The sequence below is a fragment of the Notolabrus celidotus genome, chromosome 19 (assembly GCF_009762535.1).
Source record: "Notolabrus celidotus isolate fNotCel1 chromosome 19, fNotCel1.pri, whole genome shotgun sequence".
Classification (NCBI taxonomy): domain Eukaryota; kingdom Metazoa; phylum Chordata; class Actinopteri; order Labriformes; family Labridae; genus Notolabrus; species Notolabrus celidotus.
Window position 1 is genome coordinate 6,298,912 of NC_048290.1, and position 18,937 is coordinate 6,317,848.

At 41.5% G+C, this 18,937-nt stretch overlaps 1 protein-coding gene across 5 annotated transcripts in view; it reads left to right on the forward strand.

Annotated features, from left to right (window-relative positions):
* The window catches only part of col5a1 (procollagen, type V, alpha 1), a 102,063-nt gene extending 83,416 nt beyond the window's left edge, over window positions 1-18,647 (forward strand). For 4 of the 5 annotated variants that reach the window (XM_034709435.1, XM_034709437.1, XM_034709438.1 and 1 more), the window contains 20 exons: window positions 50-103; window positions 216-323; window positions 2,860-2,913; window positions 3,082-3,189; window positions 3,319-3,372; window positions 3,482-3,535; window positions 3,660-3,713; window positions 3,805-3,858; window positions 3,984-4,091; window positions 4,293-4,346; window positions 4,431-4,484; window positions 4,726-4,833; window positions 5,115-5,168; window positions 5,249-5,284; window positions 5,399-5,452; window positions 5,551-5,818; window positions 8,415-8,527; window positions 11,224-11,292; window positions 15,557-15,790; window positions 15,977-18,647. In XM_034709435.1, coding sequence (XP_034565326.1) covers window positions 50-103; window positions 216-323; window positions 2,860-2,913; window positions 3,082-3,189; window positions 3,319-3,372; window positions 3,482-3,535; window positions 3,660-3,713; window positions 3,805-3,858; window positions 3,984-4,091; window positions 4,293-4,346; window positions 4,431-4,484; window positions 4,726-4,833; window positions 5,115-5,168; window positions 5,249-5,284; window positions 5,399-5,452; window positions 5,551-5,818; window positions 8,415-8,527; window positions 11,224-11,292; window positions 15,557-15,790; window positions 15,977-16,123 — 1,839 coding nt within the window. In that variant the 3' untranslated portion in view covers window positions 16,124-18,647. Of the gene's footprint in view, window positions 1-49; window positions 104-215; window positions 324-2,859; window positions 2,914-3,081; window positions 3,190-3,318; window positions 3,373-3,481; window positions 3,536-3,659; window positions 3,714-3,804; window positions 3,859-3,983; window positions 4,092-4,292; window positions 4,347-4,430; window positions 4,485-4,725; window positions 4,834-5,114; window positions 5,169-5,248; window positions 5,285-5,398; window positions 5,453-5,550; window positions 5,819-8,414; window positions 8,528-11,223; window positions 11,293-11,351; window positions 11,421-15,556; window positions 15,791-15,976 lie in introns of all 5 variants that reach the window. The other variant, XM_034709436.1, reaches the window with a different exon arrangement.
* The last annotated feature ends 290 nt before the right edge of the window (window positions 18,648-18,937 follow it).

Consider the following 18,937-nt stretch of genomic DNA (forward strand, 5'->3'; position numbering starts at 1 on the left):
GACTTGAAACACAGAGACATTAAGATGAAATCCTCTGCTCGCTCCTCAGGGTCTGCCTGGTCCTCCTGGTGAGAAAGGTGAAACTGGAGACGTTGGTCAAATGGTAAGAGCTTCATTAAGAACACATCACGCTGTTATCACTCAGTTCTTTATATCACACACAGACTGCAAGGGAGTTTCTTCACTGATGAGACTGTTATCTTTTTTCTGTGAAGGGTCCACCTGGTCCCCCAGGTCCCAGAGGCCCCTCAGGACCCCCGGGAGCTGATGGCCCTCAGGGACCCCCTGGCGGTATTGGAAACCCTGGTGCTGTTGGAGAAAAGGTAAAACACTCTTCCTCTGTTTCTAGTTTGAGCACTTGAGCTCCACTTGTTCACTGCTTTGTCACTCCAGTTAACCCCGCCTGCACTGAGGGGGGTGATGCGGTGCAGGTGAGGTTGTTCTTAGCTAGTTCAGATAGCAACACAGTACACCATAATAAATTCTTGTGTTTGGCAGATGTTGCACCTTATTAAAAATTCATTTTGCAACTTCTTTAGCCGGTGTTAGTGTACACAAACATCTCCAAAGACACGTTAACCTCTGTCAGTTGAGTTCTCAAAGTTCCCCTTTACACTTGATAGTTATTCTTAATGTGCTGCTGCTGCAAAAAATTACACAAATGCACATTGATGCATTTTTTATGGTAAAACAGTGTTTAGAAGTTGACTTGAAAATGTCTTATGCACTTTAATTTATGACTATGGATGAATATTGTCTTATGTAGAATGAAGCTGAGAGGATTTAGTTGTTGCCACTTAGTTGTGTTACGTTTTAAATGAAAGAAAATGAAACACAGCAACATAACATTTGTATGATACTTGAATGTTTGTAAAGTTGATTTGATCAGTGGAGTCAGAAAGGATTAATAAATAATATTCGTTCATGTTGTGCACACATAATTCATGCCACCCTGCACATCTGAGTCCCAGTTGTGCCACCCCAGTACAAAAAAATCTGGTTGTGAGCTCATGATTATTCACAAAACTGGTTTAATACGCATCATTTCATTCTGTACAAACTGACTTTGAACTGCTGTCTAATTACTTCAAAGTGGATAGGAGGAGCTTTGTGATCGACTCAATGGAAGCCAGCTCCACATGCTGACATGCATTCCTTTAATTGATAGTTTATTCATTGTGCTCCCGCTTTTTGCTCCAGATGGCACCTCTGGCCGTTCTCCAAAAAAAGGAGCTTCATGCATCTTGAGATGTAAAGTTTTAAAATAAAGATGTTGCAGTTTTACAAGACAAGAACAAACCACAGCATCAGGTCCCAAAGGGGGGTGTAGTATTATGATTCTCAAACTACTTTTCCACCTTGTTGATATTTTTCATTGAAATGTCTCTATGAGACAGGTAGGATCCACTTTTCATTCAGCTGACAGATTCAGCGTGCTTGCAGTTTGTTTGATTGCCCCGTGGTAAAGATGCTGAATGATGCCTCTTTACAAGGCTTTTGCATCTGTTAATATTTCCCATGCCTATTTGTTCTGTATGATACCCTTTTAAATGTGACACCGTCATTTTTTCCTGTCGCAAAGTAACAGATGCGCAACACTTCTAATGGACGGGCTGCCATCCTCCACAGTGCTGTTCCTTGCTGCAGGGAGTGTAAATAAATACTCGAAGGCTCTATTCTCACAATCCTAAGATGATAAATGCATTATTGAAATCAGCTCCTGTTTTTATTTGTTGCTGCTGTTTCATTATGTAGCTTTTTGCAGCAGCTCAGCTGCAGTGCCGTGCAGCTTCTCATCGCTTCCTGCTCGTATTGATAGTGTGATTTGCTTTATCTGGTTCAGTCAATAGAATCACCTTTTGCTTCTTTGTAATCTCCCTAAGGATGGCTTGTCCTTCTCTCGTGCAAACAAACACAGTGCTCTTTGCCCCTAATCGCTCTTCAGCTGATCTGGCATTTTAGTAGCCAGCCCAGAGAGCTGGCAAGCAACTAAGACGAGGCTGTTTTTTTTAACTCTAAACACACCCTTCGTACAGTATATATCTGTGATGAGCAGCTGTCTTTCACACTCTCGCTTTCCCTCTTCTAAGCAGATTTTCCCAGCGTACCCCTGTGGGGAAATGTGAGCAGGTTGTCGCAGGCCTGTGCATGGTTCCTCTTTATGCAACATTGCATAAAGACTGGAGGAGTGCGCCGCTAATACAGAAGGATCAGTCATGCTTTTAAACAGGCGTACCAACTGCTTAGAGTGGATTTTTTTTGAAGGCAACAAGAGAGTTTGGAAGGCAGCCAGTCATTAATTTAGAGTATCAGTTCACAATGCAGAGCTTTTTGTTCATGCTAGAGGGAGTCTGGATGTGCTCGTCATGACACATCACCACGCAGCTCGTCATTCAGCGCTATCGATTGGCCTCAAGTCTCCAAAACATGGTACTGGCAAATCTTTTCCCCTGACACTTGTGTGGCAGACTGCATCTGCAGCAAACCTCAGCAGGGAGGACCGTAAGGCCTGTGTGACAGTGAATAACGATAGTGCCCGGTGTATAGGTGAGTCGACAGGGGCAACTATCCAATAAGGCATGAGGAAGAGGACAAGATATATGTGCTGAGTCCAGGGAGAGCAGTGAGGTCAGCGGCCTCCAGAGCTCCAGTCACCCAATCTGCCCACACTTGATGGATCGAGATCTCTTGTGTCATCTCTTTCTATCGCAATTTGGGCGACAAGGGCACCGGGACAGTTCGGCTGCTGTAAATGATGGGATTTTTAGAACCATGTTGGCTCAACAAACCAGCTTTCTGATAATAAATGGTCTTTCTCACCCTCCCTACCCTTCTCTCTCTCTTTCTCTCGCCTACCAGGGAGATGCTGGCGAAACAGGAGAGCCCGGTCTTCAGGGAGAACTTGGCCCACCAGTATGTTATCTGAATTTCTCCTTACATTTTTACATGAATAAATGAGTAGGAGAAATTGAATTTTCTTTGGTCATTAGTTCAACTACAGTGACTATACATTATAATGAGACTTGTTTTTCCTCTGGTGTTCCCAATGAGAATGACTTACCAAATGTATAATTTTTCCAGGGTTCAAGAGGAGAGCGAGGAGAAAAGGGAGAGTCTGGCCCCGCTGGTTCAGCTGGACCTCCCGGCCCCAAGGGTCCTGCTGGAGACGATGGTCCCAAAGGCAGCCCAGTGAGCTTCTTTCCACTTTGGCGTCTTAAAATAGACTTTGATTTCCATATTAATGTACTCTTACAAAGATAACCTTTAACTTTAAAGCTTTAAACAAAAAAAAGTGATGCAACTTTAATTGATTTTCAGGGCCCAAGCGGTTTCCCTGGTGACCCTGGTCCCCCTGGAGAGCCCGGTCCAGCTGTAAGTATGGCAGTAATGTTAATCTAACCTCTGAATTAATTGTGTAAAGTCTTGTGTTAACCTCCAGCATTTTGATACCTGACTGAGGATCTGTTTCGTTCTTATTCAGGGGTTAGACGGTCCAGCCGGTGACAAGGGAGATGATGGAGAGGCCGGTCAAGCTGTGAGTACCGTATACTACTTATACTGCTTTACCATACCCCTGTGTGTCATACCTGAAAGGGAATTATTTTAAAGTAGTTGCCATTTGAAGTCATACAATGAGTAATGTTTGATTTTCAAACTAGGGTTCCCCTGGACCCACTGGAGAGTCTGGTCCCTCTGGACCACCCGGAAAGAGAGTAAGTCCTCTTCCAATTGTTGCAAATTGTTCAACATTACCTCTTTTCATCCTTGGTTTTAAACTCTGACATCACTTTTTCTTTCAAACAGGGCCCACCTGGAGCAGCAGGACCTGAGGGAAGGCAAGGAGAGAAGGGAGCCAAGGTAATGCATCCATCAAACACAGATTTTCTGCTTAGTTGGTGCACCAACAATTTCAAGCAAGAAGCAACAAATGAGCAAAGAATCAATTGGTGTGTGTGTGTGTGTATCATGTTTTTGTTTGAAAGGGAGAGTCTGGTTTGGAAGGTCCCCAAGGAAAGACGGGTCCTGTTGGACCTCAAGGATCACCTGGCAAGCCTGGTTCTGAAGGTCTCAGGGGTATCCCTGGCCCAGTTGTGAGTAGCTTGTTTCTTCCCTTTAGACCAGTATGTCAAAGTCAGTCTGATAAAGCCGCCAAGCAGCAGCTGTACGTCTTTATTCTTCAGTAGACTGCAAAGAATCTCATCGAATAATTTGTGTTTAAATGGACTTAACTGTAAATCTGGTTTCTAATAGGCCAAAGCTAAAAACACTGTGTTCTTGGTGCGTCCATATAGGGAGAGCAAGGTCTACCAGGTTCTCCAGGCCCAGATGGACCTCCTGGACCCATGGTGAGTAGACTTGGCTTCTGAGTTGAGATCTTTCAAAGAATATGTCCGACCTCATTCAACTCAATCCCTCTCTCTCTCTCTCAGGGTCCTCCTGGTCTGCCCGGTTTGAAAGGAGACTCTGGTGTCAAAGGAGAAAAGGTGAGTCACTTCAGCATCACACAAAATGAATGCTTCGATGCAGCGCTTAATAAGACTAATGGGTCTGTTTACTGACAGATTGATTAGATCAGTTGTTTGCCTCCAGCCATCAAATCATTACACTAATCATTAGAGGCCCTGTCGGATGGATGTATTATACTGCTAATGTTTATAATGGTGTATTATTGACTGTCGTATTGACAATGTATGTGTGCGTGTGTTTGTTGCTCTCTTTCCTCAGGGACATCCGGGTCTTATTGGTCTCATCGGACCCCCAGGTGAACAGGGAGAGAAGGGTGACAGGGGTCTTCCTGGTCCTCCAGGATCACATGGTTCTAAGGGAGACAATGTAAGTAAACACAAATACATTGTGTGAAAAAAGCACACACACATGCTCACACATTGGTTTTTTTTTTAACTCTGCACAGCTAAGACAGACTGAGTGTTGTGGGAGAGTCATGCTATTTCTGCCAGTAATCCTCCTACTGAGTTTTATTGATAATCTTTGTCTTTTAACAAGTTTAGCACGGCCAAATGAAGCTTCAGCCAATTCTGTAACAAAAAAAACTCAGATTTCTTCTTCTGTTTTCATAAAACAATAAATTCCTGCTCTGTTCTTTCTCCCTTCAGGGTATTGCTGGCCCTTCAGGTCCACTTGGTCCTCTTGGTCCTCCTGGATTACCTGTAAGACTACACTCAATATGTGTTGTTAATGAATTGCATAATTTCTGAGCCGGTATTGATTCCTTGGTTCTTCCCCTCAGGGTCCTCCTGGTCCCAAAGGAGCTAAAGGGTCATCGGTAAGTGTTTGAACTCTAAGCTACACCTCACCAGAAACAAAAACAAATATGTGTTTAGATCTCACAGAATGATTTTGGGTTAAGTTAAAGTTTGATTTAATTTCTCCTACTTAGGGTCAAACTGGACCAAAGGGAGAGACTGGTACAACTGGACCTCCTGGACCTCCTGTAAGTTGAATCATCAGACTTTTATGTTCTTTTACAGGCATTTACATCATCCCTCCCCTCATCTCTGACTAGTGCTCTCTTCCTTCTCTCCATGACAGGGTCCTCCCGGCGATGTCATCCACCCACTCCCCATGCACGCTCCCATGAAGGGCAGATCACGAAGGAGCATCGATGCCAGCCAGATGGTGGACGACGCAGCCATGGATGCCAACTACAAGGACTACGACGATGGCATGGAGGAAATCTTCGGCTCTCTAAACTCCCTGAAGCTTGAGATTGAGCAGATGAAGCACCCGCTGGGCACACAGGCCAACCCTGCCCGCACCTGCAAAGACCTGCAGCTCTGCCATGCTGATTTCCCCGATGGTTTGTGATACACTTTAACTGCAAAGATAAAACCTCATTTTTGGCATGTGGCATGACCTCATAGTTTCTAGTGTTTAACAGTTATCCATTTCTGAAATGGCAGTCGTAACATTGTAATTAGAGGTACAATCATATCAATGAGCCTTTACACAGTTTACATTTTGATGGGCGGCCGCTGTGGGTCCGATTGGAGAGTTTTCTCAACATGCATTTGTGGGCATTAATGAAACACCTACGTTTGGACCACATTCTGACAAAGCAAATAGCCAATCATGGTTTAGGATTTTGGGGTGGCACCACGGTTGGCCAATCAGATTTTAAGAAGGATGCATCTTTGACACGCCTCTTTCAAGCTACACCGATGTGACACTAGCTGATTGCAATGGTACAAACCTCACAGATTGTGAACATCACAGAAACACAATATCACCTTCCCTCGTCCTTCCCTCACTCTCCACTCCACTGCCATTCTTGTTCACAGCCTAGCCACCTCCCGTTTAGACTATTGCAACTCTCTTCTGTTTGGCCTCTCACATAAAACCCTCCATAAACTACGACTGGTTCAAAATTCAGCCGCCCATATCATCACACCCATCCTAAAACAGCTCCACTGGCTCCCCATCACATACCGGGTCAACTATAAAATACCTCACCTTCAAATCCATATACAACCTTGCCCCTCCATATCTCTCTCTGACCTCCTCCATACTGCCACACCCGTCCGCACCCTCAGATCCTCCTCCTCCATCCATCTCACTGTCCCCCCTGCTCGCCTTGTTACCTGCACTGGAACTCTCTCCCACCTGACCTCCATAACACTGACTCACTCACACATTTTAAATCCCAAACTCAAAACTCATCTATTTAGACTGGCTTACTCCATCTGACCTTGAGTGTCAAGAAAGGCGTCTATAAATAAAATGCATCATTATTTTTATTAATATAAGAAGGTTTAAAAAGCTTACTTCATAAAAAATGCATTACTGTTTTTTACAAAGCCCTGAACTCCAATTCTCCTCTTACCTCACAAACCACCAAGCAAGCATGGGAGAAAGATCTTGGCGTTGCTATAGATGATGCTGACTGGCAGGAAGTCTGGTCTCAGGCCATGAACATTTCTGTGTGTAACCGCACCAAATCCGTACAGTTCAGAATTGTACATCGCACGCATATAACACCTGTTGTCAAGAACAAAATGGACGCTAATAATTCCCCGCTTTGCTGGAAATGCAATTCTGAGACTGGTAATTATGTTCATTGCCTCTGGTCATGTGTGAAGTTACAAAGGTATTGGTCTAGTATTGTGAATGAACTGACTGCTATCTTTGGTGTCTCAATACGGATGGACCCTATGTGCCTGATACTTGGTCTCCCGGATGATCAGATCACTGACGGCAAACACAGGAGACTTTTCAATATACTGACTTTTGCTGCTAGAAAGAACATTCTACTCTTCTGGATCAAGAATGTTGCTCCAACAAAAAAATCATGGCACAACATTGTTATGGACTGCATTCCTAGTGAATACATCACATGCATGCTCCACTCCAAAATAGATGCTTTCTATAAGGTCTGGGACCCTTACTTGCAGCATATTGGGCCTACGCTGTCATCCTCTTTGCTTCGTGGATTTCCCAGATCAGCCTAGCCTGTCTTTGTGACTTTGTTTTAAGTGCTCACTACTTGACAAACACCTTCTAGCCTTGCTATGTGTGTATGCTCTGTATTGATTGTCATCTGGAAGCTGCCCTGTCTTGCTGCAGGAGAATGAAAGGGGCTGGATGGAGAATGTGCCCACTGTCATTTATCTTTATTTTCATAATTATTTTCTATTTACTGTACCCACATTTCTCTTTTCTGTCGTGTCTGAGCAGTTCTGTGTGTTTTGCGTTTTGAGAAAATGCAATAAAAATATTTGTCAAAAAAAAAAAAAAAAAAGCTTACTTCATCAACAGGATATATTTGATAATTAACAGCTGTTTTTACAGAATATACATTTAAAAAAAAGTGCCTCAGCTAAATTTTGAGTGAGTCATTTGAGAGGATTTAATGCTTTTCTCTCCCATTCATGATTGTTCATTGAGTTACATTAGATTGCAAGGTGAAACAAAAAAGAGCTGGGCTCTAAATATTTTCCAGATCATTTTTCAGACCAGATGGTTACTGAATTCACAAACAAACAGTCTTTAAATGTATCTAGTTTGAGTTAAACATAGAGCCAATCATAAGCCATCATTACACCCTTCCTTTTGAGTATATTAGCAGCTAGTCATAGCTGCATGATACTCAACATACCCTACTTGTTTCTGAGTTTATAGTAAATATTTTCCCATAAAAGATGTTGTTATGGTGTTTCAAAAGATGCTCAGTGTTTGCCTTAAGCAAAATAAAATGACTTTTCTTTGTAGAACATATTCGAATGTGATGTAAACACAAAACAAATTGACAGTGAAGATAAAAAAACATGTTTCATCACATACCCCTCAGTACAATGTCAGACATCGCTCTGACCTGAAGGAATACACGATAGGCTTCAAATCATACACGCTGTGTTATGTCTTCCCTCATTCTGTTCTCTCTCTCTCCTTCTCTCCAGGTGAGTACTGGATCGATCCAAACCAGGGCTGCTCCCGGGACTCCTTCAAGGTTTACTGCAACTTCACAGCAGGCGGAGAGAGCTGCATCTACCCAGATAAGAAGTCTGAAGGGGTAAGCCTGACCATGTTTACACAAAATAAACACGCAATGTGGACAGCGAGGTTGAGTACGAGAGAGGTTGGAAATAGAGTTAACAAGATGAAGATGCATGAAAAGAAAACAGAAGCTATTATCAGCATCCAGGTTGTGTGTCTTTTGATTGACAGTAAAATAAGCTGAGTACTCCAGATAAGTGCTGATTTTCTTTCTTCCTCTCATCCGGGACTAACTGCTGTGTATTCTTAAAAACCTGAACATCTCAAGACGGTGCTATTGCAGCAGTTATTCTGTTGTATCTACCTACACATGAACCGGTATAATTAGCCTCCATGAGACTACCTGGTGGGTTCCTACCAAGAAGATGAGGGAGATGACTCAACAAGACTCCATGAATTCCTCAAGGACTTAAAAAACTGTTGGTGTATGAGCCTATGTGTTGGTAAACACATTTTTACAAAGTCAGAAAGACTATTTTGTCTGCATCAGTTTTGTGAGTGCTGCCTCACAAAGTCAGAAAACAAATAACTTTGTATCAGTTAGATCCCCCATAAATTATAGAAACTAGTCACTGTGTGACTGTGAGTTTTAGTTCAAGACCCTACAAGGATTTGAAATCCAGAATACACTATCAGTCCAAAGTTTGGACACACCTTCTCATTCAATGTGTTTCAATTATTTTAATTATCCTCAACATTGTAGATTAATACTGAAGACATCAAAACTACGACATAATCTGGTTTTGCCATAATCTGGATTACAACAGTAGTCAAATAGGGCTAACCCTACCTCTGAACAACACAACTGATGGTCTCAAACACATTAAGAAGGCAAGTCATTCTACAAATGAACTCTTGACAAGGCTCATGTTCATTAGAAACCATTCCAGGAGACCACTTCATGAAGCAGACTGAGAGAATACCAAGAGTGTGCAAAGCTGTCATGAAGGAAAGAAGGGGGCTACTTTACAGAATCTAAAATATAAAACATTTTCTGCTTTCTTTAACACTTTTTAGTGAATTAAATAATTCCATATATGTTCTTTCATAGTTTAGATGTCTTTGGTATTAATCTACAGAGTTTCAAATAATTAAAATAAATACAAACCCTTGAATGAGACGGTGTTTCTAAACTTTTGACTGGTAGTGTATACAGTTGTGCTCAAAAGTTGACATACCCTGGCAGAATTTGGGATTTCACTAATGGTTGGGTGAAGCAAATTATTATCAAACAACTGTGTTTACTCTTTTTATATCATAATGACAACAGAAACTACACAATAAATCATAAATTCTGCCAGGGTATGTAAACTTATGAGCACAACTGTAAGTGACCCCAACAAGATACACCAGTTTTTGTGTATGGGACCCCAAAAAGTGCGTAAATTTTAACATTCAATATAAGACATTATAACAGAAATACTAAGCAGAGTTTGAAAGTCTGAGTGTGTGTTAGGAAATCTTTTAGGGAAACATTTTGTGCCCCCACAAAGATACAGTGATAAAGTGTGTGTGAGTATTTGGGTTAGTAAAATTAAAAAAGCACAAATCTTCAGTTTAGTTCCAACAGTTTATAACTTAATTGAGGGAAAGGCATGCATTCCCTCTAAGTGGTCCGTATTGTCTCTGAGCCATTTTTAGATCCAAGCCCATTAAGGACTTCATCACCTGTGAAGCCTCAGGCAGGTGACAGGCACACTGGGAAGATTTTTGCTTCATTATACATGAGTGTGTAGAGGAGAGGAGAGTTAGCAGTGTGGTGAAACATTGAGAACACTTTCTGTGACAAGCTCGGGGGTTGTGTAATAGCACAGTGCTACAGCCACTTTAATGATCCCACTCACTAGGCCTCAGAGGAGCAGGAGTTTGCTTTAGCTTGGAATAATGAAGCAGACTTTTTATAGAGCGTCGGTGATGGGCGGCTCTCATTTTTGTCAGGGGGTTAAAAGAGAAAAAAAAGTCTGCGCTGCCAGTCTCTTCAACAAGACTGCAAACACTCCCACATGCATTAAGATTGGCATTTTTATTACCGGAGCACATACTTATACAGTCCACATAATCACGCTGCCTGACATGCTATCAAGAATCCTCCAAAAACATGGATACATCTCTCCAGCCTCTCTCCACTCCTGTGCAAACAAACTGAAGGTCACCTTCAAGGCAGCGTGGGTCTAATGTATGCCATCTCCCAGGGATATGTGATCTCCGGCCCATCATTCATTAGCGCATTAAGCTATTGATGACAGTTCCATATCAAACGCCGCCATCTAATTATGGTGAAATTCATCACTGTCATAGTGGAGACCATTACAGCTGTGCCCTGTTGGCCAATTCACAGCTTTTAATGGCATAACAAAGTCAGTTCACCCTGGCTGCACAGCGCTAACGCAGAACAGCAGGGATACAGGCCGCAGCATAAGAGCTCCTCGCAGGCGATCATTTCTTAATTAATCACTGTGTACTCATGAATTTTTCAGCAGCAATTAGCTGCCAGCTACAGTTTGTACTGTACAAAATGACATAATGGCTCGCTAAAATCCGGTGCCCTAGACTGGTCTGGCTGATCTCACTGGATACTGTTTCAGGTTTGGAGGATTCCTCAAGAGGCTGAAAGGAGAAAAAAGGGGAGAGGGGATGTGTTTCTGTTAGATGTGCTGCTTTAACACCGCTGTTTTTTCCCTCCTCTGCCTCTCTGTTGATTTATGCCCCCAGGCTAGGCTCACATCCTGGGTTAAGGAAAATCCCGGCTCCTGGTTCAGTGAATTCAAACGTGGTAAACTGGTAAGCCCGACTTTTCCCAAGTCTTTTTCCCTTCCCTGAATGCCTCTTATATTTTGCAGAGCAAAATGGCAAAATGGCCCAAAGACTCCCCAGGCACTTGGTATAGTCACTACAAGAGAGGTTCCCTGGTAAGTGGCCCTGCCTGCGGTACCAGAAGTCCCGGCTGCGGCCTGGACTCTGTGTACTGTACAGGCTCTGCATGGTTCTGGTTCTGCTGTTCAAAGTATGTACATGCTTTGGCGTTTATATGCTTGTTGGTTGAGGTGCATGATGGAGCACGAGCTGCGCTCACCTTCAGTTCAAGAACAAAGCAGGGGATGCTCTTACCAGGAAATGGAGAAGAGGTTTGTGGAGCGTACAGGCAAGTTTCTTCCTGCAGTGATACAATATGTTTTACAGCTAATGGAGTCGAACAAATAGAAAACAGTGTACTGCTGCCTCGCTGTTTAAATTCTTGACTGTATATCCACGCCTCTGCTACATTAAGAGAGCATCTCCTGAGAGTGACTGTGTGCCTTGATACTTGAATGACTCAAGAAGCAGCAGCAGAACAATACATAGTGGATTTAAGAGTGAAGGCAAAAAATAACACCAGAGACTGAATACATCACTTTACACCTCTCTTCCTCACACATTAGATTTCTTTAGCTGCCTTGGCAGGTCATTCGTTCCTCACAAGGGGGGGGAAAATAAGTGTCATTCCCTCTCTCTGCTGCAGCCATTCAGCCGCACTCACATTCCCAGCATCTCCCTTAAAACACTGCTTAGATCCAGCCGAGCAGCTCTGAGTCAGACCAGGTCAGGCACTCAGTCACCACCCAGGGGCTTCTGGGTACTCAGTCACTGTTGACTTGCGGCTGTGATGATGAAGAGGTAATGTGTCTCTGGCGATGTCGGGCTGGATCCACACGCTGAGCGGGGCAGTCGGGGAGGGAGGGAGGGAGGGAGGGTGAGGGGCGGTGGTGGGGTAAAAGAGGGAAGCATGAAGGATGAAAACATCAGAATATTCTGAGCCACAGTGCTGACACTCATCGACATCTTGTAAGAAGTCTTAATTATGTGATTGATGTGATTAAAACGCTGCTGAAACCAGTCATCAGCTGCATAAAAAAACAGAGACCAAATTGCTGCTGATGTCAAAGTGAGTGTCGACGCTCTGGGTTTGTATTTGCATGTGTGTATGCGTGCGTAAACAGTCGCTTTTATGCAAGAGCAAGTCGAGAAAGAACACATCTCGTCTCTTGCTGCATGGATGCTGCATGCGCTCTACTCTCAGTCAGTCCTGTTTGTCTGAAAGACGAAGCGAACCATGTGGATCTAATGGATTCCTGATGGTTGGTATGCAGATCAGTCACTTACGGACAGTAATCGGACCGGTTCCAAACATGCTGTGTTATCGGGCAGGATTACAAGGCGATACAATCAGCTTAATGGGATATATCTCGCTTTTCTGTTAGATGGGCTCAAAAAGCTCAAAAATTCTGGGCTAATTATAGGTTAATTACCGGGCAATTAGCATATCATTACTCCAACACATTTCCTATTAGGATAATTACATTTTCATGTGCTTGCTGTAATTTCTAATATTGGATATGCATTTTACATAATTACATAATCAAGATTTAAATGAGGTGTTTAGTTCTGCTTATTTTCTTGTACTTTGAAGGCAGAATTTTCCACATTAAGCTTTTCACATTAGAGTAGCTTCGAGGCATTAGACCTAGAAACGTTCTGCACCAAATCCTCCCTGCCTTCAGAGTAAGAAATGTAGACTTCTGAGTTCATATTGTAAACAAATCCCTGTGAAAAAGAACAACTAAGAAAGGACTGTACCTGTGTGAACAGCTGATTCAAAGCTTCTTTTTTTAAACACTATGAATAAAATACTAACAGTAAACATCAGTGGAGCATGCATTTGCTCTGGCTGACATGGTCCTTGATTATGGTGCACATGGGTACTGATGTTTATTTAGAGTCAACATTTTCTTGTAAGTAATCAGTGCAGTGGGGACTACTTTAAGCTGCGTAATAATACATATTCAGTCCCTACTGGTTCCTCCTGTTTGAGTGATGTTTGTGTAAAACAACAGGGATAAACTCACACTGCTGTTTTGTCACTTTAAAAGGATGTGTTGTTAAGCCTTATCCTTTAATAATTAAATAAATATTCTGTTGGGTAAATGTGCTTTTAAAGAATTGATTAGGAAGCTATAAATTCAGTGTTAAATTATCCTTATTTTTGTGCTTTAAAGCAGTGATTTAAGCAGAAAAAAAAATGCTGATGCTGCCTTTATTCACTTTTTGGCGTGTGTAACATGCAGCCAGTATCAGTACATCATAGGTTTTTTGTTCTAAATTTCTACAGTTTATAAAAGATCAAAGAAGAACTGTGTCATCATCCAGCTCTTCTTCAGTTCTTCCTCTTCGTTCACATTTTGGAGACAGGCCAACTTTTGCTGTCATCATCTTTTACTCAGATTTCCTTATCTATCCAAAACTGGAGTGACTTGCAAATTTGCATTAATTTGATGTTACTATGTGGCAAAAACAATGAGTAAGCGTCCACATGCTCAATGAGTATGTATTTAAGGTGCTATTAAAAACGTCCAGGAGAGGCTGTAACATGGAGAGGATTGGTAAGGGTGATGGCAGCTGGTAAGAGGTCCTGGTAGGCTAAAAAAAGTCCCAGAAGGCCAAGGGTTTACATACTGAAGTGGAGGTAGTGTGTACTGGAGTGTACCGGCCCACTGAAGGCACTACTTCAAAGGCAGAATATTCAACATTAGTAGAGCTTCAAGACATTAGACCTAAAAATATACCAAATTATCCCTCCTGTCAACCAGAACTTGTTTCTAATAAATTAAGACTCAGTTCTGTGTTAAGTCCACACAAAACCAGACATTGAAACTAGCTAGGTTATAATCTAAGTTGCGTCATTGTTTGGTTGCATCATTGAGATGTAAGGTTTATCTTATCAAGTAAAGCAAAACGTCCACACCAACCAACATTGTTGCAGAAATTACGTTTTCACTCAATTCGGCCAATCACTGCTTAGCATTTTCTCAATTAGTGTTGCCACTGATGCTTACGAGTAAGCGCCTCTAAACATGCTAACAGCTAAAAACAACTTCTGTTACCTCCTGTTACAGCAACCAAAATGTTGGTAAAATATGACAAAGAATTATGATAAAGTCATAATTCATCAGCTCGTGTTGAGTAAAAACAGTGACATCTAGTGGTGAAATTGAAAACTACAACATATGTCAATTTAGCAAATATGTTTTGAGCAAATGAAATTATCGTAGCGAGAGAACAGATCAAAGTTAGCCTTTAAAACCGTCTACTCTTCCTTATCCTTCAAGTTATCCTCTCTTCTAAAATGATGCCCCATTATAGTTGGTGTATTACAAAAGATTTAACACCTACTCAGAGCTAAGTGTTAGATTTAAGATGCTCTAGATTTTAGACCCCCCTAATATGTTATTACATAAACTGTCCTAAATTAGAAATGTCGTTCAATCTAGGCTACGTTTGAATTTACGCAAGGCTGGTGCAATCCAGAGCTAATCAGAAATGAACACAATCTGTCATGAGTAAAGAAGTTATTTGGATTTAATCCCACATACAGCATTCTGTTGTATTTATTACAAAGAGACTGACAGTGTATTCATCCGCAGGTGAAAATAGTCCCGTTTCTCCTATTTCAGAGATGGTTTGAAAAACAAAAGTGCCTCATCCTTTGAATACATGATACTTGTGACCTGTTTTCAGGTTTACAGGTTAGTGTCACAAACAGAGCAGGTTAAGCATTAATTATCCAAACTCAACCTTTGTTTGTTTGGGCTTTTTAATGGGATTTGTTCTCAATAAGAAAACTGTACAGTAGATTATCTAGAGCCGTACCCTTGGATGATCAGGAACATGTGCTCCTCTGTAGTATCCAGGCACATCGAATGAAATCCTGTTAGTTTTGTTTGTGCTCTCCCAGAGCATGGCAGTATATTAAGTGTGTGTCCTTGGATGACACCTCCTTGTTCTGACTGTGTTGTCAATAAGAAACACGTCCTACACATCCAAACACGGCAGTAAAGCAAATTAAAAGTCATAAATTAAATCAAAATGTCTCCCAAGGGAAGAGAACACTGCGGTGTGGAGATTATAGTGTGTTCTAAATCTTTTTAGGATCTCTCACTGCACTCGTTCTTTGCCCCAGTCCCTCCTTCTGCTGTAATGTTTTTGATGCTCAGTTAAATCTTTCCTGCAGCTCTCATACGTGGACGCGGAGGGTAACCCCATCGGCGTGGTCCAGATGACCTTCTTGCGATTGCTGAGCGCGGCGGCCCGACAGAACATGACTTACAACTGCTACCAGTCGGTGGCCTGGCACGACCAGGATCCGGACAACTACGACAAAGCCATCCGCTTCCTGGGCTCCAACGACGAGGAGATGTCTTATGATAACAACCCTTACATCCGCGCCCTGGTCGATGGCTGTGCGGTGAGTCAAAGAGATGTTTGTTAGGGTTTCATCAAAGGACATGACACAGAGATTTGAGTCCCTCTTGTCTTTATTGTGGCTCAGTCATGAAAGCAGAACAAAAAGCGTGTGATGTCTTTATTTCTGAGGGAATATTCCAGCACACTAACCCTTCTCTCCTGCTGTGTCTCTCTCTCTCTCCGACAGTTGAAAAAGGGCTATGAAAAGACAGTACTTGAGATCAACACACCAAAGGTGGAGCAGGTGCCATTTGTGGACATCATGTTCAACGACTTTGGCGGCTCCACGCAGAAGTTTGGATTCGAAGTGGGCCCCGTCTGTTTCATGGGCTAAGACTGTTTACTGAGCAAATGGAGAAAAAATAAAAGCATATATTTGTTTTCTCAGAAAAAATAAGACAAAATGAAAAAGAATAGGACTCTTGTAAAAAACAAAAAAAAGTTACTTTTTTTTCCATAAAGCAACAAGTATGAGTAAAAAATGAAATCAAGTTGAGAATACGGAGAAATTTTTATAGGAATAGAGGAAAAATAACCTTGAAACCTCAGTGTGCCTTCTCCATCACATGCAAGTTTTGAAACTGGATGTCAGATCCTGCCTCTTAAAAACGCACGCACAGATCTGTAGCCCGCACATGTCATCTCTCGATTGAGTCTCTTTTTAAGACCCAGACATCGAAGGCGACCCTGAGACCTGCAAGCCGCACCAGACGGCCGCAGCAATTGCCACGGACTCCATCTGATTTGGCTTTTTATTTTTTCCTTTACTTCATGTCTTCCTTCATCTCCCTGGCTTCTTCCACTTGTCTTCTTTTTTTTTGTTGTTGTTGCTTTGTTTGCTCATTCACTACGGGAGCTTTGTTTGTGCATAATTGTCCTCCCCATTCTCTTGGAATGGATCTTATATATATAAATATATATAAATAATTTTTATGTTTGTAAGTACATTCTGTATATTTTTTTTTTCTTCCTGGTAATGTTTATTGCTCTTCTGGCTTCAAAACATGCATGTGACTTGATTAATTGTGAGGTAGGAGACGACGGAGATGGGGTTACATCTTTTTAAAAAAAAGAACAAAAAAAATTGAAGAAGAAATATATACGGAGAGTGAGGAAATTCGTCTTGTAAATTAGAAAAAAAACAAACAATTGGGAAAGTCCTGTCTTGTTGCAGTTGTGGAGCACACCTTGTTGTAATTTAAGAACAGAATGGAAATAAAAGACGGAAACGACTCTGTGATATTATGTGACCGTTTGATTTGCATAAGAAAAAAATCCTACATTCCTCCTTTGGTGCCCTCTGAACAGAACACCTCCTCTGGTGGTGCTATCATTAACTTAATAAACAGCTTCTTATTTGTCCCCTTCAAGTACTCACCTGTCTGACTATGCAATGGGAGATGATGTCACATTTTAATGGCGAACACAAAGAAATCAAAAACCTAGGTGCTATTTTCTCTCTTCTGTGGTGCTATGTAATTTTCTAGTTGTTATATGAATGAAAGGATTATTTGGTGATATATTCAAATCACCAGCAGCCCCCCCCCTCCCTCGACCCTTGACTCTTTTAAAAACCACCATGTTTGGACGCAGGTGGATCTTTTGCTGCATCCATGTCCTTTTATGTTTGTTATTTTAACGTTCAGCGGTGGTGTTTGCATGCCATTTCTCTACATATCCGCTCCCAGATCAGTGCAGCATGGTGGCGTATGTTATCTCCTGCTTCAGATGACCGCACAGATTATAAACTTGTACCAAAATGTCGGAATAACCTGAGGGAATTAAGATGTCGGCTTTTCTGCATATCATTGTGCTATAAGGCGCTGCATTTGTGCTCTTTGCTGTTGGGATCATCTGTGCCACATCAGAGTGATGGAGGGGTGGAGTTGAGGAGTGGACTTTGTTGTGATTGGGCCAAAGGGAGAAGGTCCAAAGTTGAGTTTTTGGTAACCCTAAAACCCTTCCACCAAAGGTTTTATATTTGTAGCTTTATGGGCCATGATGGCTTGAAATCAATTGTTTTGTACGGGGAACAACTTGAAAAGTATATTTTCTTGATTTAACCGCAGTAGCAGGTCGCTAAATTAGATTACAGAGTTAGCTCGTGCAGCATTACAATAAAAAATCGCTATTTTTTTTTTGCCCTTATTGTAATTATGCTCTTTGTTCAAACTATGCACTCTCTATGCTTATGACCACTAGTATCTACCACAGAATCTTTACAGCTCTTCATACATAGGTTTGTTTTATTTCCTTTTTATTTTATTTTTTATCTTCAATATGTGACTTGAACCATTTCTGTTAAGGTAACTCAATATGCTTGTAGATCTTTGGCTTTATTTTTCATTGTGATGCAGTACACCCAAATTTTTAAAACACGTTGCTCTCAATAAAAAGGACAAATTCTTGTAAATTTCCAGAACCAGCAGTGATGCTGCCATTGTTTTTGTTCTTTGTTTTATTTTGTAGATTTCAATTTGTCTGTCTGTTTTGTTTGTTTTCACAGTCTTGTCAAACCTGTGTAAGGATAAGAGGATAGAAGTTATATTGGTTTTTATGTCAATAATAAATTCAAGTTTACTGTGGCCATCCACTCTTGTATGTCTTTTGAAGCATTAAAACCTATCTGTATGCATGAAATTGTAAAGTTTTTTCTCTTGTTATAACTAATTTGTAGAGTGACATGATCTCCAGTCCACGTCTCTTCTTCATCAGGATACGTCAGTTTTTTCTATGGTTATGTCCACGATTGTGAAGTGGAGAGAAAAATGATGAACTTGTAACTCTACCAAAGCCAATGTTCATTTGTAGTATATTTATTGTATTATTTAAAATAATAAAATAAATGTTAAATGACACCATAGTGTAAGTGTAAGAGGCGCCCTCTTTACATGCACACAGGAAAACAAAAGTCAAAAGGTTATTAACTCACTACATGCTTTTTTTACATGACACACGAGCCGGACTTCACTTCTTCTCATGGAGCCTTACTGAAAACGTCTAAATTGATCGTAGTGCCGTTAGTGAAGCATTATCTGTGTGTGAGAATGTGTGTTAAAGGCCGACTTTAAAGTTCGAAGTCAATGAATGAGTGGATGTCTGATTAAGTCAGTAACAAGCTAGGCCATGCTTAAATGCGCCACATTGT